Source organism: Bicyclus anynana, chromosome 11 (assembly GCF_947172395.1).
Source record: "Bicyclus anynana chromosome 11, ilBicAnyn1.1, whole genome shotgun sequence".
Lineage (NCBI taxonomy): Eukaryota > Metazoa > Arthropoda > Insecta > Lepidoptera > Nymphalidae > Bicyclus > Bicyclus anynana.
The window spans coordinates 9,445,905-9,473,137 of record NC_069093.1 but is presented as its reverse complement, the minus strand read 5'-3'; the positions used below and the strand labels follow the sequence as shown (position 1 = coordinate 9,473,137).

Genomic DNA, 27,233 nt, shown 5'->3' with positions numbered 1-27,233 from the left:
GAGGGCAATGTTATCAATAGTATATCCATTACATAACTCTATTTCGTTGTAGCCTATACGTACAATATAAACAGTACGAACAGTGGGCTTTTCTTTCAGAGTGTGAGTACCGACGTCTAAAAATTTGGTAATATTTTTTTAGCATATATTAGGATAAAGTTAACAGCATAACAATATTGCCATCGTTTATAAATTAAGGATTGTAAAGTTTATAAAAATAGACTGATGAAATAAAATCTATCGGTGCCGAATGATGAATAGTATTAAGTATATTATAATGATTGTTAACTAGACCTATTACCTACTAACTTATCTTGAGATATTCATCTTCGTAGTCTTGAGATATTCGTTTAGCTAAGTCGCCGTAAATTAAAAAAACAGTTTTTGTTTCATTTGCCCTTAATTAGACATGTTCCTTTAAGTTCTTCGCTTGATCTATCTTCGAAAATAGTTCTAAGCTCTTTTACTAAATCACAAATCCAGGTTAAAATGGGGCCAGATTTTTTTTAAAAATATACCTAAGTAGAATAAAAAAGTATCTAAGCATTGTAAGTTTTGACCCGTACTATAACTACTATTTAAGAAATTAAATATCACGTGTCTCAAACGGTGAAGGAAAAAGATCGTTTTTCGATCGAATTCTCTGCGTGTGTGAAGTCTGCCAATCCGCATTGGGCCAGCGTGATGGACTATTGGCCTAACCCCTCTCATTCTGAAAGGAGACTCGAGCTCAGAGTTAATTAAATTTTAAGCCGAATATGGGTTGATAATGACGATGATGACTATAACCTACAACAATTATAATTAGTTTGTTTGTATAAGTTGTTGTATTTAAACTCTAAAGGGGTATTTAATCTCATACAACAACTTATTGTTAATTTTAATGTTTGTTGTAAGAATTATTATATTTAACCCTGTCGAGGTTAATGCAACAATTTTTTTTATGTATAATAATTTCGTTGGCCTACTTATCTGTAAACCAAAACAATATTCCGTGTAGTTATCACATTTCCTTAGATAATGAAATGAAAGGCGAGGTCTGGTGATAATAATCGTTGCTCATCGATGTGGCTTTTGATTAAACATATTTTGAATGCATTTTGGTCGGTTATAAAAAGAGTTGGTATTACCAGAAAACTCTGTGACACGGAATTGGCTTTTTAAATTAACAATTTACTTTAAAAAACGGGTTCATTATAAGCTGTGAATTCCAAACAAGGAGATCAAGACATAAGTTGAGAATTTCTTATCTTATTGCCATACCAAAATTGTGTCTATATTTTTTATTAGGTAACAGCTCAGACTAAATACCTTTGGACTTTGCATTCAAATTCACCAACAACATTGTCTGTTTTTTGAGGGGGACGTGGTAAATTCACACATCGAAAATATTTAACACCGATAAATATATCCTGTGTCCTTACACTACACACAGCTATAAATATAAATCGTAATACACACTCGTATAATTTTAACACAATGAAACATCGATTCTATAGACGCAGTTTGTATAAAACAATTCAAATCGTGATCATATATTTTTGACAGAGGGGTAACGTCTAGCGAGGCAGGTCCTATAGTAATTGGTCTGAGGGTACCACCGAATTACAGTATACTTCATCATCATTATCATTATCAGCAGATGAACGTTAATAGCTTGATTACATAGTAGGTTGTTATACAACCCAGGTTTTATTTAGGAAGTACCTACCTATTATAAAAAAAACAGGCATTACTTTCGTATTTATAATTTTGGATGTCGCTTGCCCGCGACTTTGTCTGCTCTTAGACTTCTTTAATCCAGCCCTTACAGTAGTATCGCTGTAAAATGGTGTAACTTCTCCCGGTTTCCCAACATTTCCCTTTACTGCTCTGAATCTATTCTTCTATTATTCTATTCTGATCCTATTGATCGCAGCGTAATGAAAAGTATACTATAACCTGCCCAGGAGTATGAAGAACAATTGTACTAAGTTTTGTTAAAATCTATCGAGTAGTTTTTGTTTCTATAACGAACATACAGACAGACAAAAATTTTACTGATTGCATTTTTGGCATCAGTATCGATCACTAATCACCCCCTGATAGTAATTATTTTGGAAACATATTTCATGTACAGAGTTGACTTCCCTACAGATTTATTAAAGTATAGATATAGATAGAGTAAGAATTTTATTGCATTAGTGCATAATATTTTTATATAAAAAATAATATTTTTATATTATTTTAAATGCTTAGTACCTTTTTACCGTTTCTTTTAAATTCTTGTTATCCCAAAATCGAAGCCAGCAATGTTCGTCGCTCGGGAATCGTTACCCGCTTAATACTCGTATGTAGAGATATGGATGTATATGTTTGATCATTATCGCTCGCTTTGAGGCAAAAACAGTATTCACTATATCCTTTTCACCTGTTCTACTTTTATAACAACACGTGTACGGTATAGCTACCTGTTTGCAGTTTGTGCTAAATATTATTCTTTTTAATTATTATTATCTAACTTACATTATCGCATTGTTAACGCCAAAGCTTAATGGTTAAGGACTCTATATATCGTTGAGCTTAACGTTGGGAAAGTCGTCTGAAACGATTTTTACATTAAAAACATGACATGACAATATGAGACATGTAAAACAGGAAACACTAATAATTCAAAAGCTCATTGTTGATCCTTGACCTAATAAGAAAGCATATCAAAAAACAGTATCAGAATAATTTTTATCGCCGCGTTGCAACCATTTGCGGTACGGATGGCTTCAGTGTACTCGAGGCGTTCGAGCCGTCCATATCTCTTGTTGTGTAATTCTTTATGGGTTACTTGGGATAGGCGGGGAGAGTGACTTGAGTGGAAAAGGGGATAGATATGTTAGATATTTGTCAAAGGCGCCTTTAACCCTACACACATCGTTCACAAGTGCGTGACTTCACTCAAGGTCATTCTCTGCCACTGTAGGGTCTTATTTTGGTTACAGTTTGATTTGTTAATTAACTTGTCCTGACAAATGTTATGAATACCTTTGTTCGACATTAGTTTTCTTATTTTTGTAATCACCTCTGAGTCCGCTAAAAGAATCATCAACCGATGGACATCCATTGCAGGACATAGACCTATCGAGTCACACGAGTCTCACGTCCTCTCAAAATGAGAGGGTTTAGGTATGCGTCTACAGATCCGCATTTGTATCAGACGCATCGCAACAAACGGTTTTTTTACTTTTACGGTAAGTAAAATCTGTACAATGTGATGCGCTCGGTGCGTACGATGTAGATTTGTGGACCCTGCCATAATAGTCCACCACGCTGGCTCAATGTGGAATGCCAGACTTCACACACGTATGCACGTTTCTTCACGATGTGTTCCTTCACCGTTTGAGACACGTGCATTTAATTTCTTAAAGACATATACCTATAAATATATTGAAATGTATTTATTTGTCCACAGATGCCCTAAAAGCGAACTGTAACAAAGAAGAGGGGCTCCAACGCTGTTCCATGGCATTACCAGTTCTTAGTTCACCAGAAATATCATTTGCGTTAACAAGAGAAGAGTTGGACAAAAGTTGTGTGTAAGTAATCTATAGTAATCTTCTTTAAACAAAAGTTTATCTTCTTTAAACAATCCATCCATTATCCACTATCCCATGATTGGTCCCTAAAAGGGATAAAGTCCCTTTTGTTCAGTCAAAGTAACTTGAGAGTTAAAGATGCTTCTTTAAAACTGTGTGTACAAAAATATCGAGCTTTGAATTTTTTTTTATTTTTATCAAGTTAACCCCTTTTGAGTGTGATAGCACCTGATTTTTTTTAGTGACGACACAGTCTAAGATAGGGTAAAGTCAACAAATACCGCCCCCTTTTTGTAAAATACAAATTTTGAGAATAATATGACACGTGAAGGAATAAATAAAACATCAGAGTTACGTTGAGAGGTTTCTTTATTATTCTAAACAGTCAAAATCTTCTTAACTTTGATACTTTTTCTACAAAAATAGTTTTAACGTAATACCTTCGGGGACGAAACTTGGCGACTGTAACTTACCGCCCGCAACGATCAAGTTCCCAAGTTTATTTTACCCGCATCTCTGATCGGCATTATAAAGGATAGATATACGACTCGGCCTCATATGATGTTTTTGTCTTTTGGATGATAATTATCTACGGTCGAAGCCAAATCAGACAAGACCTGAGCCTGAGCCTGATTTTGGAAATATAAAATCGAAATCCTGATTTTGAAAATATAAAATAGAAGAATTCGGAATGCAATCCAAGGACGTAATGGTCTCAAAAGAGACGTGATAGTCCAGCGGATATGATTTTTACCTTCGATTCGGAGGGCGTAGGTTCGAATACGTTCCGGGGCATTCACCTTACCTTATTTTCAGCTATGTGCATTTTAAGAAATTAAATATCACTCAAACGGTAAAGTACAAAACATCGTGAGGAAACCTGCATACGTGAGAATGTTCATAATTCTCTACGTGTGTGAAGTCTGCCAATCAGCATTGGGCCAGCGTGGTGGCCTAAGGCCTAACCCCTCTCATTCTGAAAGGAGACTCGTGCGCAACAGTGAGCTGAATTTAGGTTTAGCATATTGTTAATGATGATGAAAGGTCTTAAAACCATTAGATTTATGTACTTCTATATGGATATCTGTGTTGATAATGATACTTAGTAACATTTCCGCCAAGTTCACAAGAAAGTTCCAAACAGGAACGAGGTGGCACACTATTACGTTAGAACATCTGTTAGTTCATCTTAATTTACTGTTCATGTTTGCGGTAAATACCAATTTAGAACTAGTTGTACGTCTCACTAACTTCGTTCGCCGCTTGATTAGACCTTTGAATAGCCAATGAGGCACTTAGTTGGAATAGTTAGGTCAACAAAGTTATTGTTACTGAATTTGATAGACAAAATTCAATGCTAATATTAATTTAGGTAACATACATATGCTAATTTACGATTTGAGTGTACATGTAAAATAAATAAGACTATATTTGTCTTTTTCGCGTAAATCCTTATGCAATCAAACAAAATAGGTATCTAACTGATTTATATGGACTGATCGTCGCAAAGTCATAATAATACTAGGTTTCACTAGCGTGGTTCCCGTCCCGTAAGAATACGGGGACAATATATAGCCTTCCTCGATAAATAGGCTAACTAACACTGAAAGAATTTTTCAAATCGGACCAGTAGTTCCTGAGATTAGCGCGTTCAATCAAACAAACAAACAAATTAGTCCACCACCAATGCGGATTGGCAGACTTCACACACGTAGAGAATTATGGAAACTCTCAGGTATGCAGTTCAACACGATGTTTTCATTCACTATTTGAGACACGTGATATTTAATTTCTTAAAATCACTGTGTTACTTAGAAGGAATAAGTAATGGTGAATGGTGATCTGTTTGGTTAAATGTCAAAGTTTAGTTTTTATTTACTTTCTGTGTAGCTACACTCAAATGAATTATGGTTGAATTCCGGCCACTCGACAAGCTCTCGTATAAAAATATAAAACCACAACACGTGAATGTCAGCCGACTGCTGATATTGGCGGGATGTGTTTATACTAGAATTTCCCTCGAGATGTAGGTTTGGGAGAGCGTGTGATCAATTGTAGATATCATTGAGTTGGGCCTACCGATGACATGAATAAATGACTTACGAGCGGTAAAACTAAACTAATAAATAATCTTTTTAACATAAATATGGAACCGACTTCCAAGACGTACATCAGTTATTTTGATTTTAACACAAAATTACTAAACCGATTTTTGTGAAAATGAAATGGGACCAATCTGGAAGTATATTCTTTCAAACAAAAAGATAATTTTCAAAATTGGTTAATAAATGAAGTTACATTAATTTACATACGCGTTGAATTGAGAACCTCCTTTATTTTTTGAAGTTGGTTAAAAATAAAAATAGAGATGGCACTGGAAGAATTCTGCCGCCATTAGTCAATATTTCGTCTAATTCTCTTCACTTGATCGCATGCTTGGCCCATAGAACTATAAAATAATAAATGAGATTTTAGACAATAAATAATAATTTACTTAAATGCTCCAATACGTAGCAGCACAGTTCGCCAAGACAAATGAGCTCAAACTCAATGGCTTTGTCTGGTTTGGCTTAGGAGTTCCTATGACAAACTTCTGACTCCATCATCAGACCAGCATTGTAGATACTTATTGCATTTTAGTATACAGAACTTGAATCTAATCGAATGCAGGACACCTCAAAATCTTGGGAATTAAGGTCAAATCTTAGAAGCTTAAATGGGACCACGGTTCTAATTCAGGGTCCAAGATTTGACCTAGGGAAAAGTTAAATAAAAACTTTTATTTTACCAATACTTAGTAACTTTCAACTCCACTTATTTAGTCGAAACGACTGAAGAATGGGTATGACAACCAGCGAGCAAGGCTCCAACCCATGACTACAGGGTGTTGAGTCCTGAATGAAGTCCCTTTTGTTGAGTCAAAATAAAGTCCCTCCTTAACCGCGCGTTACACGCTACCTGTGTGAACAAAAATAATATTAAAGTGTAATCGAGCTTTGAATTCATTAACAATTTCCCGCATAGTGTTCCAAACAACAAAGCAACAACTACAAAGTGCAACGTATAAGATGTTATAATTAGTTAATTTTGTTCCAGCGAGCTGAGAGTTGGTATAAAGTGCATCGACAACTACACCGAAGTTTGTATGGAGAAGAATGAACAGGTGATGTTTAGACGCATATACGCCGGCATAACTGATGTGGTACAAGAACTTTGTACACGAGGGAAATATCAAGATGAATATTTAAGGCACGCCACATGCGTGAAGAAAGTCAGGCCAGAGTATGAAGTGTGCAGTAAAAACTACGAGAGCACGTTGTCTATGATCAGCCATACCCAAAAGAAAGAGCAGTATCACACAGACAACAGTGTAGCAGCCAGTCAGGAAGATTATTTGAGGACAGTATGTTGGTGAGTGTATTACTACGAATTTGCTAGTTTTGTTTATAAATATGATTTTGTATTTTTGCCTTGATAGTTTTCAAATATATCGGAAAGAAGGTTATGTCTGATTTGTATATAGAGGTGAAAGCGGCTAAGAAAGTAAAACTATAATAATTTTAAATAGTTCTAAAAAACTAAAGAACACGCTTATAGCACGCACTAAAAATTACGAATATGGGATTTAAGTCACGACTATTTTTTCGTATTCCTGATAGCAATTTTTTTTTCCCTTTTCATTTGGTATCCATATCATGGGGATGGATTTCAAGTCCGCCATCTTGGGGAGGCTTACATTAATTGTATCTTTTGTAACAACAATGTATCGTGCCTGAAGAGGACCTTACTCCTAGTCACTATGACTAAGGCTCATCCATAAGACAAAAGTCAACCAACCTTTTTCCTGGTTTCTCATGGTTTCAATGGGAAACACTGTTTCATTGAACCAGTGCTTAGTAGACTTCTACAACTTAATTAACGGCCCATACGTTAATTTGGCTAGTTTTTTTGGTAAACACACATAGAGAAGATTCTGTATTGGCTAAGACTGAGTTGATCTGGTAGTTTAAAGTTATACAATTTTTCAAATCGAAAGTTTTTTTTTTAAATATTCGTATTAAATATGATTAATACTCTCCTTTCTCCTTCAACTAAGCAAAAATATTGTTCTAGAAATGGATACGTAAAATGTACAAAGACTAACGGGCAAGTTCGAATCCCAAATAGTGGAGCTATATCGAGGCTCTAACAGTGGAATTCATAGACGTTGTAGGGGATTATTCACCTGCAGCTGAGTGTCAAATTCTCAAACAAATAGAGGTTAAATTTGACTTTCAGCGGCTGAATGGTCCCCTAGGGGTGCCCCTACAACGACTATATGTATATGTTTGTATACTTGGGACCCAACATAAATATCATAAAAAATTATAACGCCGTATTTCACACATCTCTAAAACTAATAATAGGTACCTAATATATCACGAAGCCGTACAATTGAAATCTATTTTCAGTAGCGTCTAATAAAATGGGTATCTAACTACTCACTAGAACAATTATATTCAATACAATGACGTACTTATTGTGTTAGTGTACCTATACTAGTAAACATGTATTTAAGTACCTATATTTTTATTCATACGTTATTTTCTTACTATTCTCCTATGAGCACATATATTTAATGTATCTTTCTCTCAGCCTTGTGGATATGACCTCTGCCTCCGATTCCGGAGGGCGTATAGATTCGAATCCGGTCCGTGGCATGAACCTCGAACTTTTTAGTTATGTGCATTTTAAGAAATTAAATATCATGTGTTTCAAGCGGCTAAGAAAAAACATCGTGAGGAAACATGCAATCTGCATACTTGAGAATATTCTTAATTCTCTGAGTGTTTAAAGTCTGCCAATCAGCATTGGGCCAGCGTGGAGGACTATTGACATAACCCCTCTCATTCTAAGAGGAGACTCGTGCTGTGAGCCGAATATGGGTTGATAGTAATGATGATGATGATCTCTCTCTCCAGTCGGTCCATCATGACTCAGGGTCGTGACCACCTTGGCGAGTCATCTTTTGATAGACAATGCTCTTCTACGGTAAAAGGTGCGGGCTCCTGTCTCCTCCGAAGATCCGACCATCGGGTTGGAGATCTACCTCGTGGCCGTTTGCCTTCGACATTTACCATCACAATAATTTTCGCCAACTTGTCAATACCACGGCGTGTGATTTGTCCAAAATAACTGATGATGCGCTGTAGGCAGATGGTTGAGAGACGTGTTTTAATTTAATGTATATCCTAACTTAATGTTATAAGCATCTAACTTAACACCATCATCATTGGGTTCGGAAAAAGGCCAAGAGCACCTTTCGTCTAAAAAACTTTTCAATCTCTTCCCTTTTTTCTTTCAATCGAAGCTCCAGACTGTTTAATTTTTATTTTAAAATCGCATGTTAATAATCCGTTAAGTAAATTATAGACAGAAATAATTTAATATATTAGTTTTCTTTTCATGTTTTAAACTACTACTATATAGTCAGTAGTACGAACATTGAGACGATATAACACTATATCGTCCCAATGTTCGTACTGACTTGCATTTTCTAACTAAACTGTTCGACTGTTCAATTCAGTTAGGAATAGTAAGTACGCGTGTCTGTCATTTTTAATTGTACAGTTTTTCTAGTGTTTTGTTTTTTAAAGTTTTGTTAATAGAAATTACGATTAGATAAACCTGTACAGTTAAAATTGAAGGTCTGTAGCGCATAATAGTTATTTTATTCAAAGTACGTACAAACACTCCATTTCTACTCGCTATCTATTGATGTGTTTTGCTTATTTCCTTCCTTTTTTACCTTTTGTATATTTAATTATGCATTATGTAATCTACCTTTCGAATCGGAAATACAGTTACTTCAAACAGACAAACTTGCTGTTCCAAAAGTACTTGTAAACTTGAAATAAACGAATTTAAATTATGTAGGTATTATATTAGAAACTTGTTTAGCAGCTGCACCTTAACACATGTACGATAATATCCACCTTCACCGCAAAAAAGTAGTCTTGTTTGTTTTAGAATATGTGTAGTAAAACTATATTAGGCAAGGACTGACAATACGGATGATGACGGTTTTTTAAATTGTATATAAATTAAGAGTATGCTAATGTAAAGCCATTTTGTAAAAGTAACAGGGTATCTGCGATCATTACTTTCGGAGCTACAGGGATTTAAAGGGTCAGATTTGCGGCGCTGCCGCGGATCCCTGAAAAATGCTCCATACAAAATGGTACGAATTAATGACGTCGTAGGTACATAATGATCATTAGACTTGTATGAGCGTTCAAACAAAATTAATAATATCTTTGTTATTTGTGAGTTTAAGTTTATAGTTCAAATATTAAAAAAATGTTACATTATACATATAAGGAAGCTAAAACTGTATGAATTTTCATCTAATTACGATAAAAGATTTTTAATAGATTTTGAAATTTTATAATTTTATTTATTTTGCAAATATCCAGACAATCTTTGCTTTTTATGTATGTTTATTTTAAAGTTAACATTGACCTTATTTACCCGAATGTGTCATATAAATCAATATATTCAAACTTACTCATCATCCCCATTCTTTTTTGATGTGAAACATCTATGGCCGCACGTAAAACCGATTTCTGGCGTGGCGACGCATGCTGTGGCGACGCTATATGATGGCATATATATATATACAGTCTATATGCAGTAGAGTGTACGGTGTGGCGACGCGTCGCCATGCGAAATCGACTGTGCGATTGTCTCCTTAAGCCATCGCTCTCGCTACACTGAGCTCGGATACCTATAGTGTATACTCCTTATATACAGTGTTGTTTACTACAGTACACATAACCTGTGTTTTACTTGAAAACAAATTATTTTTCTGTATTAAAATGTCTGACCGTGATAATTTAGAGAGTGAGTTTCACCTCGGCCAGGCGTCACGTGACGGCTCACATTTTTTTAAACAACACCAGTCTGTTAGAGCTCGACTAATAATCTCTTGAACTATCGATTTATCATGATTTTCATCGATTCATTAATACATAATGCAGAGGTTAATTAATGCCAATCTGCCATCTGCAGCTAGATCCTACCTACTGCCTTACTGAGTGATCGACCATCATATATGAATCCTTTCATATCATTTACTAGCCTCTGAGAGATCGGCTCGAAGAACAAAAAATAGCGCTGAAAAATCAGGAACTCTTGAAAAAGAAACCCTAGCGAGATGGCAAAAGGAATGGGAAGGATCTTCTAAAGGTAGATGGACATACAGCCTTATTCCTGATATAGAAGAATGGACCAGCAGGTGGCATGGCCGAATGACATATCGACTTTCACAGTGCTTTACTGGAGATGGCGTTTTTATGTGCTATCTTGCAGGAAACATATTTGTCTGACGTGTCGTGTCTGACGCATCAGTACAGAATCGGTGTCATACAGTTTTGTTTGCGACATCGGAGGGCCTAGTGGCAGTTTAATACTGTGACGATAGTGTTAACGTAAACGCGATTTTTTAAGGAATTAAAACAGCGCCATCTAGTGGCAGTACTGCACAACTGTTTCAATACCATATAAATACACGTTTACGTTAACGCGATAGTTACAGTATGAAAATATTGAAAACTCCCGCTAGGCACACAGAAGCCATAACGACATGTATTTTTTTTTTTTATTATTCTTTACAAGTTAGCCCTTGACTACAATCTCACCTGATGTTAAGTGATGATGCAGTCTAAGATGGAAGCGGGCTAACTTTGTTTGGAGAAGGATAAAAATCCATACCCCTTTCGGTTTCTACACGTCATCGTACAGGAACGCAAAATCGCTTGGCGGTACGTCTTTGCCGGTAGGGTGGTAACTAGCCACGGTCGAAGCCTCCCACCAGTCAGACCTGGACCAATTAAGCAGACCTCAATCGACCCAGCCGGAGATCGAACCCATGACCTCCGAATTGTAAATCCACCACGCATACCACTGCGACACGGAGGCTATCAACTAACTACTTATAGTTTTCTTATAATTTAATAAAATTGCCCTTGATTTTTTTCACGTACAATGTAATATAACTTATGAGGTTTGTGACGTGGGTACTTGGAAGTCCCGGAACAAATTAATTAATTGAGAAGCCTCTTCGTTCGCTGAATATTTGGTTGAAATGGGCCCAATTTATGATTCTTGTGCTTTCGAAGGCTTCGCCTTAGAAACTCGCATTCAAAAGTATGTTTTCTTGACAGATCAATCATCAGCATTTAAATTGGTAGATACTTATTAATGACTAGTTGACGCCGCGCGGTTTTACCCGCTTCCCGTTCCCGTAGGAAAATGGGGATAATATATAGCCTATAGCCTTTCTCGATAAATGGGCTATATAACACTAAAAAAAAAGAAAAATATGTTAGAACTAAGGAAATATATATTTTTTAGAAAGTTTAAGCCTGAATAACTAAATAAAAGGTATTTTATATAGAAGTTAATATTAAAAACCCGATTTCCACCCAGAGAAAGTCACGGGTGTTTGTTAGTTATGTAATAGAACGTTACGTTTTGATCGATTCATTTTAGAATGACGACACATCTTTTCTATCAATCCAGGGCCTATAGCCACGTGGCACGTCAAATCTCTTTCCACAAACGCTAACGCTTTGAAAATTAAAAATGTATGGGGATGACATTCACGTGATCAAATTGTACGGATCTGACTCTCCCATTCATTTTTAATTTTCAAAGCGTAAGCGTTAGTGGAAAGAGAATCGTCGTGCCACATGGCTAAGGCCCCTATGTTGCACATAACTCGTTAGGTCAAATTGATATGTATTTATCTCTCGGTTATTGTGTTCTTTTCAGGGAGAAGTATATTTCCCACTTACAATATTAGATAAAAATATATTGGAATGACATTCACTGTCGAAAAGTCACGTGATAAAATTGTCGTACGGATCTGTCATTCCCATACATTTTTAATTTTCGAAGCGTTAGCGTTTGTGGAAAGAGAATTGGTAATAGTGTTATTTTCAGGGAGAAGTATAATTCCCAATTACAATGTTAGTATTGATATTGATAGTATAGATATAAATACATATTTATACGAGTATAATGTACTAGCTGACGCCGCGCGGTTTCACCCGCGTGGTTTCCGTTCCCGTAGGAATACGGGAATATTCAATATCTTATAGCCTTCCTCGATAAATGGGCTATCTAACACTAAAATATTTTTTCAAATCGGTCCAGTAGTTCCTGAGTTTAGCGCCTTCAATCAAACAAACAAACAAATTCTTCAGCTTTATAATATTAGTATACCTAAATATTGTATATTTGTACGCAATAAGTTCGCTTGACATTTTCATGTACGACAAACACACGTTGGCCTTGCTTTTATTTTACTATGTTAATCAAAGCCAATATCCATGAAGGCTTTCACTTTTTTACCCTGCTATTGGATTCAGTAAATCGTATATTTGAAATAAACATTTACTTAGTCGACGATCCTACAACATTGACGAATTCCTTAATGATAAAGATGCTTGGAGGCCATTGGATCAGCTTCCACCTTCACACAAAAACTATAAGATATTGTAATGTTGTTATCAATTGTAAATTATAACACTGTATGATTTTTTAAAAGAGCAACTGTTGAGTTTCTTGAAGGCTCTTCTCAGCAGAGCCTGCGTTCCTAACTGGTGGTAGAGATTTTGAATTTTGAAATGTTTAATTAGGATTCTTTTTCTTTTTTATTTAGACGTGCCTCTTTTTCAAGATTACACCCAAGTGTACTATCTCGTTGCTGAATTTAATTTTCCTGAAATACTGAAACTATTTGTTGATACTTAATGTAGTGGATTAGTTGATACATGTGTTTGTTTCTCTGATTCTTTAGTCACACAGATTATCATAATTTACTGAGTGGCACGCCGATTCTCTTTCTACGATCGCTAACGCTTCGAAAACTAGAAAGATATATGGGAATGACGTTTGCTATCGACAGGTCACGTGACCAAGAGCTGTCATTCCCATACATATTTCTAGTTTTCGAAGCGTTAGCGATCGTAGAAAGAGAATCGACGTGCCACTTGGCTAGGGGGCTGGTTATTTAGGATTTTATTTTCGTTTTCGATTAGCATATTTATCATTTTATCTAACTTAACTACTTAATGTATGTAAATATTAGCAATATATACATCAAGTATTTTTTATCCTGGTAATATTTTAAAATGGTTTAATCACTGAAAATAAATACGAATTTCGCAAAAAAATCACATGTGGAGGCGAATTGGTATGTGAGTGGATTAATGAATAAACCATTGGTTTGGAAAGTTGTTTTTACCGAATAGCACGCATTGAGATATGAAAGAAAGGGTATTATAGCAGTTTACCGATAATAGAATAAGTTTCTTGTACCTATATAAATACATGGTAATTTATTAAATCTATACATATTGTTTTATCTTTAACTACAAACAATATCTCAAACTAAGACTACTGAACAGGTTTTCATGTGATTTTCATCAATATTTATTGAATAACTATGATAATTATTGGAAGTGTCGGCAGTGAATACATATGTACAAGTACAGAAGATTCACTCCGCAATGTCATTTAAATAAACAGCGACTCTCGGTATGACACAATAAGGCGCAATTTAGTTTGAGCAAAATTAATAGCTTGCCGTTTTTATTTACCAGCAACTCTTTGTTATACCTGGGAATACATTACAGTTGCCCAATTCGTCTTCCCAGGCTATAGATATACATTATAATAATAGATAATTACTAACAAAATTACTGGAGAGACACACTTACAAACTACAAAAAAAAACACAAAAAGAAAAAAAAGAAAGAAAAATTACTGCTTAAAATACAAAACATAAATCAATAATTATAATAATAATATACTTATCATTTTAACAAAATAAAAAAATGAAATGCTCGAAAAACATGAATACCTACTCCATTAATAATAATTTAATGGTTTTTTTTAAAATGATTTTAGTTTTTTTATAATTTTTTAATAGTGTTTTGTATTATATTTTTATATTACATTGTTAAAAAATAAAAATAAAAATAAAAATAAAGTAAATAAATGAGAGTTCAAATAAAGATTTAATGGTTCTTCTAAGCATCGGCGCGGAGAGTGATAAACGTCCAATTCCAAATTGTTACCAGTTAACTATGTATATAATCATCATCATCATCATTATCAACCCATATACGGCTCACTGCTGAGCTCGAGTCTCCTCTCAGAATGAGAGGGGTTAGGCCAATAGTCCACCACGATGGCCCAATGCGGATTGGCAGACATCACACACGCAGAGAATTAAGAAATTCTCTGGTGTGCAGGTTTCCTCACGATATTTTCCTTCACCGATTGAGACACGTGATATTTAATTTCTTTAAATGCACACAACTGAAAAGTTGGAGGTGCATGCCCCGGACCGAATTTGAACCCACACCATCCGAAATCGGAGGCAGAGGTCATATCCACTGGGCTATCACGGCTCTCTATGTATATAATAATGTTAGTTTATCATTATGTCATTGAGCAGGAGCAGCGCAAGCGCTAACGGGGCGTGCTGCCCTTGGAGATATAGGAAAAACATGCATAGGGTTTATCTCTTTTATAGATCTACAAAAAATCTAATGGCATCTTGATAGATATATTATAAATGCCTTATAGGCATGTCCACTGATTCGCATAAACAAAGAATATTAAAATCCTTTTGATGCGATGCGTTCGAGACGTACGATGCGGATCTGTGTACACCTACCATAACGTTAACTCACTATATCTATTTTATCTAATAAAAACACACGTATTCAATGAAAGTATACATGGATTTCACGCGAAAGTTACGTTAAGCCGTCGCTCCCGGTTACTATCAATAATATGATAATGATCATTACAGATCATTGGAGCAACGTGGTAGGTTTTAGCTCTAAATAATCTATACTAATATTATAAAGCGGAAGAGTTTGTTTGTTTGTTTGTTTGTTTGTTTGATTGAACGCGCTAATCTCAGGATCTACTGGTCCGATTTGAAAAATACTTTCAGTGATAGATAGCCCATTTATCGAGGAAGGCTATAGGCTATATTTTATTTTAAAAAAATTAGGGGTCCTTCCTAAAACTCCAATAATGTAACCCAAGGTGTACATGGCGCCTTCCCAACAGTCTGCTAATTCCCTCAAGCATTGTCATTGCTATTCAAAAGGCCAAGGGGTTGCAAATACAGCAGCGTCATTCACTCGCAGCACACATCATTTTCTACAAAAAATGTCGCGACAGCATATATCTATCTATCTATCTATCTATACTATAATAAAAGAGTAGAAATTGAGTGTCTGTACTTTGACCAAATTTAACTAAAATCAAGTTAGGGCGATTAGAAATGAGCAATAGAATACAAAAATATATTTTTTTTATTTTTTTGCATGTCTGTCTGTCTATCTGTCTGTCTGTCTATCTGTCTGTCTGTCTGTCCTTCTGTCTGTATGTTCGTGCTATTCTCTGGTTCTGCTGAATGGATTTTGACGCGGATTTCACAAATAGATTAAGCAAAGTTCAGGGCAACATATAGGCTTTGTTTCATTACAATCGGACAGATAGAAAAAAGTTATCTTGAAAAAACCGGATTGCTCAAATTGATTCGCAGGCGTTATTTGGAGAAACGAGATTTCCACTAAAACTGTGTAATATCGATATTGAGGCACATATTCTATACTCAACTGACCAATTTGTTTGTTTATTTGGTTGAACGCGCGAAACTAATCTCAGGAACTACTTAAAAGTTCAGGTTCAAACTGAATAATCCTTTTTGTGTTTAAATAGTCACATTGTCTACTTTTTTATCGTATAATGTTATGCAAGATTTATTACTATAAAAAGAGCACGAATTTGGCGCAATAGCTATTAAATACTTATCTATATACTTATAATAAAACTGTAACAGGTCAAATTACAGAACTTTTTGATTTATTAAAAAAAAAAAAATATCATAGGGCATTATACAATCGATACTGAATTAAAAAACAATTTTTTTCGATTATTTGTCTGTCTGTCCCTATTTTTTGTTGACCGGGCATCACACTGAAACTACTGAATGAATTCAAATGAAACCTAGCACGGTTTGAGAACATAATACGGGGCAGGTTATAGAATACTTTTTAGCGAAAATAAAATCAGAAGGGGGTGAAATAGGGGTTGAAAGTTTGTACGTAAACTTTATTATAGACCGGCATTTGGCCGGGAGTTTGTGATAGGGTCTTTGACCGTGACTACGGCTGGGTATTTTACCCAAACAAAAAAAAGCGCGGCCTTCGGTCGGGGGGTTGTAATATGGCCTCTGATCGTGGCTACGGCTGGGCATTTTTCCGATGCACAAAAAACGGAACGCGTGGCCTTCGGCCGCGCACCGTATTGTAGCCCGGCCTTCGGCCGGGAGTTTGTGACTACCTTCCTTCGTGCCTTCGACCGTAACTACGGCTGGGCATTTTACCCAAGCACAAAAAATGGAACGCGTGGCCTTCGGCCGGGAGTGTATGATACAGCCTTCGACCTTGACTACGGCTGGGTATTTTACCCAAGCAAAAAAAAAGCGCGGCCTTCGGCCGGGGTTTGTAATATGGCCTCTGATCGTGGCTACGGCTGGGCATTTTTCCGATGCACAGAAAACGGAACGCGCGGCCTTCGGCCGCTCACCGTATTGTAGCCCGGCATTCGGCTGGGAGTTTTTAATAGAGCCTTCGTGCACTGTATTGTAGCCCGGCCTTCGGCCGGGAGTTTATGATACACCCTTCGACCGTGACTACGGCTGGGCATTTTACCCAAGCACGAAAAACGGAACGCGTAGCCTTCGGCCGCGCACTTTATTGTAACCCAGCCTTCGGCCGGGAGTTTGTGATAGACCCTTCGACCGTGACTACGGCTGGGCATTTTACCGATGCACAAAAAACGGAACGCGCGGTCTTTGGCCGCGCACTGTATTGTGGCCCGGGAGTTTGTGATACAGCCTCCAACCGTGGCTACGGCTGGGCATTTTACCCAAGCACAAAAAAGTACGTACTTTGTTGTGCACCCTCTTTCGTCCGGGAGTTTGTGATAGGGTCTTCGACCGTGGCTACGGCTGGGCACTTAACGCAGACACAATTAATTGCACGCCGGCCGTTGGCCGGGGGCTGGATAGGGCCTCCGACGATGGCTACGACTTTGCATTTTACCCAAGCACAAAAAACGCGCACATTATTGTACACCGGCCTTCGGCCGGGGCTGTGATTTTATAATTTTTATATATAAAACATACGAAAATATAAATAGAAGGGGCGACGGCGTCGAAAATGTACATCGATTTTCACGCGGACGAAGTCGCGGGCACCTGCTAGTCTCTTCTATAAAGAAGTTCGTCTTTTAGTGAACATCTTAAATAGACTGATAATGAAGAAGCTGAAGACTGAAGCTATTTGTACCAAATATAAAAGTAAGATAATCTTTTTGAATGGCAAGTACAAGAGGAATTCAAAACTTAATGATCGATTAGATAACGATGATGTATCTTTTGGTAGACATTTTTTGCACAGAGAGGTGCTTGACCTTGAGCAAAATGTCTGAGTGTTTTAATTTAGTATTCCGCCATTTTTATGTTATCTGTTCGACGATTTGTATTCAAATGGATTTACTTCATACCTATATAATCGACTATTTATATGATTTTTATTCAAGTCTACTAGGTATAAAAGCAAGTTAATTTTATTTTGTAATTTTGTTTTTAAATTATAATTCAGTGGTTTAAATTATGTAGTTCCCGTGAGAATATCGGAATAAAAGTAATCATTTGCTATTACAGATTCTGTTATTTATTTTTTTGCCAAAATACATTTAGATCAGTCCAGCCGGTCTCGCTTGACTGAAACTATCCACACAAATGTTGGATTAATTTTGGATCAATCTTCATTGTCAAGATAACTGTCGACCCTGGCGGTCACTGATTTATTTGGTATTCCTTGTTAAAAGTATAAAAAAATAATCATCATCATTTTCAGCCTATTTTAATGGCCCTCTACAAGACCTCCCTCCTTATAGATGAGCGGATTTGGAACTTAGACCCCATATACTTATTATACTCTTTGTTAGACCCCATCTTCCACATGGCGGTGGACCCTACTAACTTTTCTAACGCTGGGTTACTATCTAGTGTGAAAAATTCTTTGGAAAAAGTTTTTTCATAGTATAGTATAGTCCAAAACTCGTACACAAGACTACATAACCTGAGGTCCTATATATCTGAACCAACAAAGTTAGTAAAAAAATAATCATTAGCAGCCCATTTTCGGCTCACTGTTAGACACGAGTCTCCTCTCAGAATGAAAGGGTTAGGCCACGCAGATCGACAGACTTCACACACGTAGAGAGTTTCCTCACTATGTTTTACCTTCATTATGTCACGTGATATTTAATTTCTTAAAATGCACATAACTGAAAAGTTGGAGGTACATGCCTCATACATCACGGAATGTGAACTTGCGCCCTCCGAATTGAAGGCATAGGTCATATCTACAGGGCTATCACGGTAAAAAAATATGTGGTAAAAGTTACCAAGAAATTAAATACATTTAAAAATGGACGCATTTAAAAGCATCCTCCAAGAGAAGTCACATTTACGGCAACTAGTAGGCGCAAACTGTTTTATATTCAGCTTGAATATCGTCGGATTGAGAGACGCACTTAAGATTTTTCTCGACGTGTTAACGACTTCATTATCCGGACCATTTAACTTGCCGTAATTAAATCATTTAAAGTTCTTATTTATTTATACAATTATAACTTAGGGTCACTTTACACTGCTGCTGAATATAATGGAAACGTCAATTTCACTTCGTTGCGTGAATTCGCGGGAATGCTTGGGAATTTCGTAAACGATTGACACTTTATCATTTGATTGAGTCTTTTCGCTACTATCGACGTCACTGATAGGCGGGAAATTCTCGAAAATGCACAAGGATTCCCCGTAAGATGGCAAACTTATTTTTTGGTTCATGTTTAGTTTGTATATGTAATAAACTAGCGGGCGCTCGCGATTTCGTTCGCGTGAAATTTAGTTTTTCACAAATCCCTCGGGAACCATGGACTTTTCGGGATAAAAAGTAGCATATGTGTTAATCCAGGCTATAATATATCCTAATACCAAATTTCAGCTTATTCGGTTCAGTAGTGGAGGCGTGAAAGTAGTAGTAGCAAAAAGTAAAACGTAGCCTATCCAGAGTAAAATCTATTTCCATTCTAAATTTAAGCCAAATCTTTAGTAGCGGCGTTAATGAGTAACAAACATACATCCAAACGTCCATACAAAATTTCGCATTATAATAATTAGTAGGATTAAGTAGGATGTGTACCGTTAGTATAAAGTTCAGTTTGTACAAAAGTTTGTTTTCAATCCGTGGTAATTTGAATTATTTACTACTTACCAAAATGTCAATTGTGTTTTGCTCGCGTGTTTTTCTCGACATCTCGTTGAGTTTCGAGGTAAGGTTGGTTCAAAATACCTCAACTTTATTTCCCTTTAATGCAACAATATCAATCTTTTAAAAGATTTACGGTTTAGCACATATATTTTTAATCGTTTTTAAGAGACCATTATTGAAAAACTTGAAAAAATACGACACAATATCTAAATACGAAATCATTAAATCCACTGCCGTGTACGAGTGTGCTTAAGTTTGAAATAAATACACGTAAACAAACACGGTTGTGTAAAAAGTCTGACGTATCGTATATTTTAAATGCATTCAACCAGTATCACAGGAATTATACATCGCCGGCCATGCAGTCGCTCTATGAAAAGATAAACAAAAACAATACTATTTCCTGTGAAAAAATATCCCGAGCGAAACGCTCTGAAACGTGTGAACGGCGAAATAAAAGAATCTGAAATCATTTGCACCGGAATACCGTAGAATACTAATTTCAGTTTTGCGCTAGGTATGCAAGATTCCGCAAATTTTTTGGACCGCGCAGTTGAGAATCGAACGGAATTGGCACAGTGTAATTGGACGTCTTTGTGAATTTGATCATGCTCCTTATTAACTGAAATTCGAGAAGTTTATGAAAGAAAATTAAACTTAAAGCTTTGCGAGTAACTTTAATGCTTAGCGTTGTGGTTTTCTACTGATTAGGGTATCCTGAGGTGTACTTTAATTCTTTGTTATAGTTAATAGTATCATTATTTATTAATGGTCTTCTTAACGCCTACAGCGTCGAACAAATAGAACGCGATTACTCAGACACAGCGAGGATAAGCGATGTGATAATCGCATCCTAATAAGACTCTATAGCTAAGGGTTGTAGCTCACTACTAAGGGTTGTTTACTCCTACCGCACGGTCAAATATTTTTTTTATACGATGACAAGTTAGCCTTTGACTGCGATCTCACCTCATGTTAAGGGTTTATACCTACCAATACCTCTTGGCGGTATGTCTTTTCTCTTTGCTAACGTTTTTTCTCTTCCACAGTGGTTGTCTGGAAGAGATCGCTTTTTAGCGATAAGACCGACATTTGTACATTAGTTTCTAAGTGATATTATAAGTTATTGTTTATTTTTGTTTTAATGTACCTACAATAATATTTCTCCTTCTATTTTTATTTTTGTTTTAATGTACAATAATATTTCTCTTTCTTTTCTTCTTCTACTTCTTTTGCCGGAAGGGTGGTAACTAACCACGTCTTATGCCTACTATCAGACCAGCCATGAGCCAATTTTGGAAATAATATCTGATGCGAGCTGCAAATTTAACCCTGGATCCATCTGTTGAGAATCGAAACAGCTACCAACTGTGCCAGTGAGATCTTCAATGCCAGTGAGATCTTCAATGATGCTCAATTTGGATATGTGCAGTTACGGCGAGTGAGATTTTCCATGGTTGACGCCTAGCTTTCTGTGTGTTATGTATGTGCGTAGGCATGTTTACGATTTCTGTGTCTACCGTGCAGTAGCACCATGTTAGAATACACATCCTCACATCACATCACATCACACTTCTTCTAAGAAAGTTCGAGATTGTAACAATATTTGGTTAGTTGGTTAGGTAAATTCAACTATTGATGCTATAAAACGACTACAACTTTCAAATGAGAGGTACGTACTATATCTGATATTATAGACGTGCTGGTGATGCGTAGGTGTCGTTTAAATGAGCTGCGACCATAACATTTATATAATTTTGATATAATAGTCACGTGCCCCTGACTACAAATTATTAAATACATAATAAAATAACACTGAAATAGATTACTTACGAGTATAAGTAATTAAATAAAAAAAAAAAACTACAAAATATTGGTTTTATAAGTCTTACTATACCTGTTTTGGTTGAAATATAAATTATTAAGATAAGCGTGTTATGTTTCCAAAAGAAGAAATAGGTGTATAAGGTAGGTATATTATAAAGACTTCGATGTTGATAACATCGTGTGAACGAGGCCTTTGTATCAACTTTCGGTCTAACGAACTTTATGCGACGTTCGTTTGTGGCTCAGGTATTACGTTTCAGTACGGAAGTCAGGACATTGATACGTCTAAATGTCGTCATCTATATATATTCTTTACTTATAATAAAACTGGACAAATTCTATACATAATTTCGCAATTTGAGATTTTACTTATACCATGTGTAACACCAAACGTTACCGTGGCATAACGTACTACTAGCGCCATCTAGAACTTATAATAAAACTGTAACAGGTCAAGTTCTGTACATTCTGTACATTGAAGCTATTTTGAAAATTTTTGTTAGGGGGCATTATATAATCGCTACTGAAGCTAAAAATGTTTTTATTTACGATTTTTTTGTCTGTCTGTCTGTCCATTTTTTTGTTATTCGGGCATCACGCTGAAAGTACGGAATGAATTCAAATGAAACTTGGCACGGTTTAAGACCATAATACGGAGAAGGTTATAGGATACTTTTTATTGCGAAAATAAAATGAAATAGGGGTTGAAAGTTTGTATGGAAAGTCCTTAATTTTTAGAGTTACAGTTTTAAAAATATAATTCATAAATCATAAAAAAAATACGAAATTAATGTGATTCAAAAAAATTTCAAATTCAACCCCTAAAGTGGTGAAATAGGGCTTGAAAGTTTAAATTGATTTCCACGCGGACGAAGTCGCGGGCGTCCGCTAGTACGTAAATATAACGGGCGGTACGTAAATATTGGGCTTTCGTAACCGTTCCGTAAGGAACGTAAGAATTAGGTAATCTTTTTAATTTTAGAAGAACCTTAAGAGACCCGCTCTCACAAGATGCGAACCTACAAATTCATGAACCTAAATAGTATTATGAGTTCTGAGCACAAATGGGCCAACGAGATGGCTTAGCTACTTTTTTATTCATTGATTATTATATCTTCTTTATTTTTTATTAAAGGCTTTTGATATACGTAAATCCAAACACATCGCTTAGACTATCCACAGAATATATACATAATCGATTTTTTGTCCCGTCAAAAGAAACGATTATTTTTAAAAATTGTTTTTATTACAAAATTTATAAAGGAAGAAATACATACAAATGAAACATTACTTCATCTTTTACTAAACTACAAGTTTTTGGCCGTTTTTATGCCATTTAACTACACAATCCGGCATTTAGGGAGCTCTTTACACGACGAAAACGATTACAACAATGAAACATCGATAGATCATTAATTTTTGATCTTTGCCAGAGGAGTAACAGTTAGCGAGGCAGGTCCTGTTATTAATGGTCGAAGACGTAAATGAAATGATTATAGCAACTAATTTAGTTGACACAAACAGCAAATAACATTTTATTACACTAAAATTGTGGAAATTCGTTTGATTTTCAAAGTGCAATACGAGAAACGAATTCTAGGACATATATACTAAATAATGGTTTCGTTTCCAGTTCATTTCAAGAGTACTTGGTGTGCTCCGAGCAGACGGTGCTGAGGTCCTGCGGAGATGAAGCCGCTTTGTTCACGAGCGCGTTCCTCAAACGGATGGCATCCAATATTATTAAGGTATGAGTATTGATTTGAAATATGTTCTAGTTGATTACCGTTCCTTTTGATGGAGGAATCCAATGTTATGACAATGTATTCGAGGAATCTATACTAATATTGTAAAGAGAGATTCTATTGTAATATTGTAATAGCCGTAATAGCCTAGATATGACCTTTGCCTCCGATTCCGAAGGGTGTGGGTTCGAATCCAGACCGTGGCATGCACCTCCAACTTTTCAGTTGTGTGCATTTTAAGATGTTCTGGTTTATTACCGTTCCTTTTGATGGAGGAATCCAATGTTATGACGATGTGTTCGAGGAATCTATACTAAAATTGTAAAGAGAGATTCTATTGTATTATTGTAATAGAGCCGTGATAGCCCAGTGGATATAATCTCTGCCTCCGATTCCGATTTTGGAGGATGTGGGTGGGTGGTGTACATTTTAAGAAATTAAATATCACGTGTCTCATACGGTGAAAGAAAACATCGCGAGGAAACCTGCATACCAGGGAATTTTCTTAATTCTCTGCTTGTGCCGATCCGCATTGGGCCAGCGTGGTGGACTATTAGCCTAACCCCTCTCATTCTGAGAGGGTTGATAATGATGATGATGATTGTAAAGAGGAATGATTTGATTGTTTGTTTTTTTAATTGAATAGGCTCTGAAACCATTGGAACGATTTGAAAAATTGTTTCACCTATGGACCTACATTATACCTGATGAACATAGGCTATACTTCCGTATTTTCACGGGAACGGGAACGTGTGTGACACCGCGGGGCGTTGGCTAGTTTATACCAATATAATTAAGAATAAAGATTTGATTGTTTGTTGGTATGTTTTGAATAGGCTCTGGTACTAAATAAATAAATAAATAAAATAAACTACTGAACCGATTTGAAAAATTCTTCAGCGTCTGCTAGTATATTATAAAGAGGTGAAATTAGTGAGGTTTTAAGGATATCTATATTTACTGGACCGATTTTGAAAATTGTTTTACTAATAGAAAGCCACGTTATTTGCAAGTGTTATAAATGTATTTAATTCCCATATTCCTGCAGGAATGGAGTAACTGTCATTGAATTGTAACGCAATAATGTGTTATCTGCAGTATTTTGTATTATTTTTTTTTACTCTTAAAAAGTTAGGGATGATGACAGTTTTTTAAATTGTATATAAATTAAGAGTATACTAATAGTAAAGCAATTTTGTAAAAGGAACAGGGTATCTGCGATCATTACTTTCGGAGCTACAGGGTTTTAAAGGGTCAGATTTGCGGCGCTGCCGCGGATCCCTGAAAAACGCCCCATACAAAATGGCTCGAACTAATGACGTCATAGGCAATGTAATGATCGTTAGATTTGTATGCGCGTTCAAACAAAATTACTAATATCTTTGTTATTTGTGCGTTTATGCTTATAGTTCAAATATTAAAAAATGTCACATTTAATGTAAGGAAGCTAAAACTGTATGAATTTTCATCTAATTACGATAATTTTTTTTTAATAGATTTTGAAATTTTATAATCTCATTTCTTTGCAAATGTTCAGACAATCTTTGCTTTATTATGTATAAATTAGTTAACATTGACCCTATTTACCCGAATGTATCATAAAAATCAATATATTCAAACCTAATCATTATCCCCATTATGTTATTAGCGGTTATACGTTCAATGTTATTCAGATGGCGGCTGGAGGTTATCTTTATAATGAACTACTTATGTATAAATATATTTTACATTTTTTTTGAAACTGATTAACTTTGTAAATATTTGACATATTTACATGAAGATTTGTAAACATGACGTGTAACGTTATCATCAATATTAGAAAACATTGGCCTATCCACTATTTTGGTCTTTATTATCAAACAATTAAAATAAACATGAAATCAATCGACGAAATCTCATTTACCTACTGTGTGATATCCACCAGTAAGCATTGGATGACATTTTTACATAGAATCTCAATTTCCTATTGTATGTCAACGTAGCATACGTCAAAGATAGTGAATAAGCCTGCCAGAAGTCGCAGTATATAGCTAGATTTATTAACAAATCACCTTAGGACCTTAGGATGTAGCCATAATTTGATTAGTTCGATAATTAATGTATGGCTGTTTAGTGGTATTAGTATAATTATCGCAACATTCTGACAGCACGTAACAAATGTTGAGATTATTGTAGCGTATACCTCTATGGGTAGCCATGCGAATGGCAAAGATAATTTACGAGTAGTTATTGTGTTGGGAAGAAAACATCTTTATGATTATTATCAAACAGTTAATGTTCTACGGCTGATTCTACGGGATGTTTTTTTCATAAAAGAAAAATAATATAGGTAGTATTTCATTTGAGCTTAATTAGTCGTTAAATCTTTATTAGAGTTTTGACGTTTAGTAGAGTTTATTTTGACGGCCTCCGTGGCGCAGTGGTATGCGCGGTGAATTTACAAGACGGATTTCCTGGGTTTGATCCCCAGCTGGGCCGATTAAGGTTTTCTTAATTGGTCCAGGTCTGGCTGGTGGGAGGCTTTGGCCGTGGCTAGTTACCACCCTACCGACAAAGACGTACCTTAAAGCGATTTAGCGTTCCGGTACGATGTCGTGTAGAAACCGAAAGGGGTGTGAACTTTCATCCTCCTTCTATCAAGATAGCCCGTCTTAGATTGCATCGTCACTTACCATCAGGTGAGATTGTAATCAAGGGCTAACTTCTGAAGAAAAAAAAAATATTAGCGTTTAATTTTAACGTTTTTACTTCAGTTATATAAGAATACAGTTTTTTATTTTTTATATTTAAATTAACTAAAATAGATTAAGGACAAAAGCAAACCGATTGCGATGATTTCTGTCAATTTTCAGCTTACTTTGTTTTCGGTAAATCACCGATTTAAACTCCTAGCCGTTATCAAACTCAGAAATACAAAAAAAAATCGGTTGTCTGTAAAGTCGGTTTACTGACGACAGTTGAACGTGACAACGTCATAAGAAAGTACTGATGGAATGGTTGCATTTTTCAAAAGAAAATGTTCGTTTTTCTAAAATACTGTTTAATAATCTTCATACACCAGAATATACTTTACTTCTTTTAAAAAAAGTTGGCAATCCTAGAGCGAGGGAACGTCGCATGACGTCATCTTTTTTCGAGTGTGCAGCCGGCTCCATCGAGTTATAAGACGTTGTCACGTCAAAAAGTTTGTCTGTCTATAAATATTATTTAGAAATTTATCCTAGAACTTAATGAATGGTTACATCTGCATAAAGTCGATTTTCATTGGATTTATACGAAGCGGTTTAATTCCTCGTTCTTGGTACGAATTAATTATATCTTCGAGTGCTTTCTGCTTCCATTATCTCTATTTTTTGTGTTGAGGAGAAACTAATCCCTTCAGACTTGTTCCAGTTGCCAGGACATGTCTATTTTATACCAACGACTACCTACGGTACAATTTACGTCATGATTTTATACTAACATACTGTAAATTTTCGACCCTTAACATTTGGTCGTTTTAACTACCTCTAAACATTTTCCATTTTTCTCTCTTTTTATTCATTTTCTCTCTCTCTCTTCTCTTCTCATCATTATTTCCCATTGTCTTTATTTATTAACTTAATCTTATTTCTCATAATTATAGCTCTATTAACTTCATCTTAAATCACGTCAGTACTGTACCGGTTAATAAAGAT

General features: G+C 35.7%; 1 protein-coding gene across 1 annotated transcript in view; it reads left to right on the top strand.

Moving 5' to 3' along the window:
* Positions 1-27,233, top strand: part of LOC112052323 (uncharacterized) — a 56,472-nt gene that overhangs the window by 9,615 nt on the left and 19,624 nt on the right. Inside the window, exons 2-4 of the mRNA XM_052884374.1 lie at positions 3,443-3,566; positions 6,663-6,977; positions 23,445-23,559. Of these exons, the coding sequence (XP_052740334.1) occupies positions 3,443-3,566; positions 6,663-6,977; positions 23,445-23,559 (554 nt within the window). The remainder of the gene's footprint in view (positions 1-3,442; positions 3,567-6,662; positions 6,978-23,444; positions 23,560-27,233) is intronic.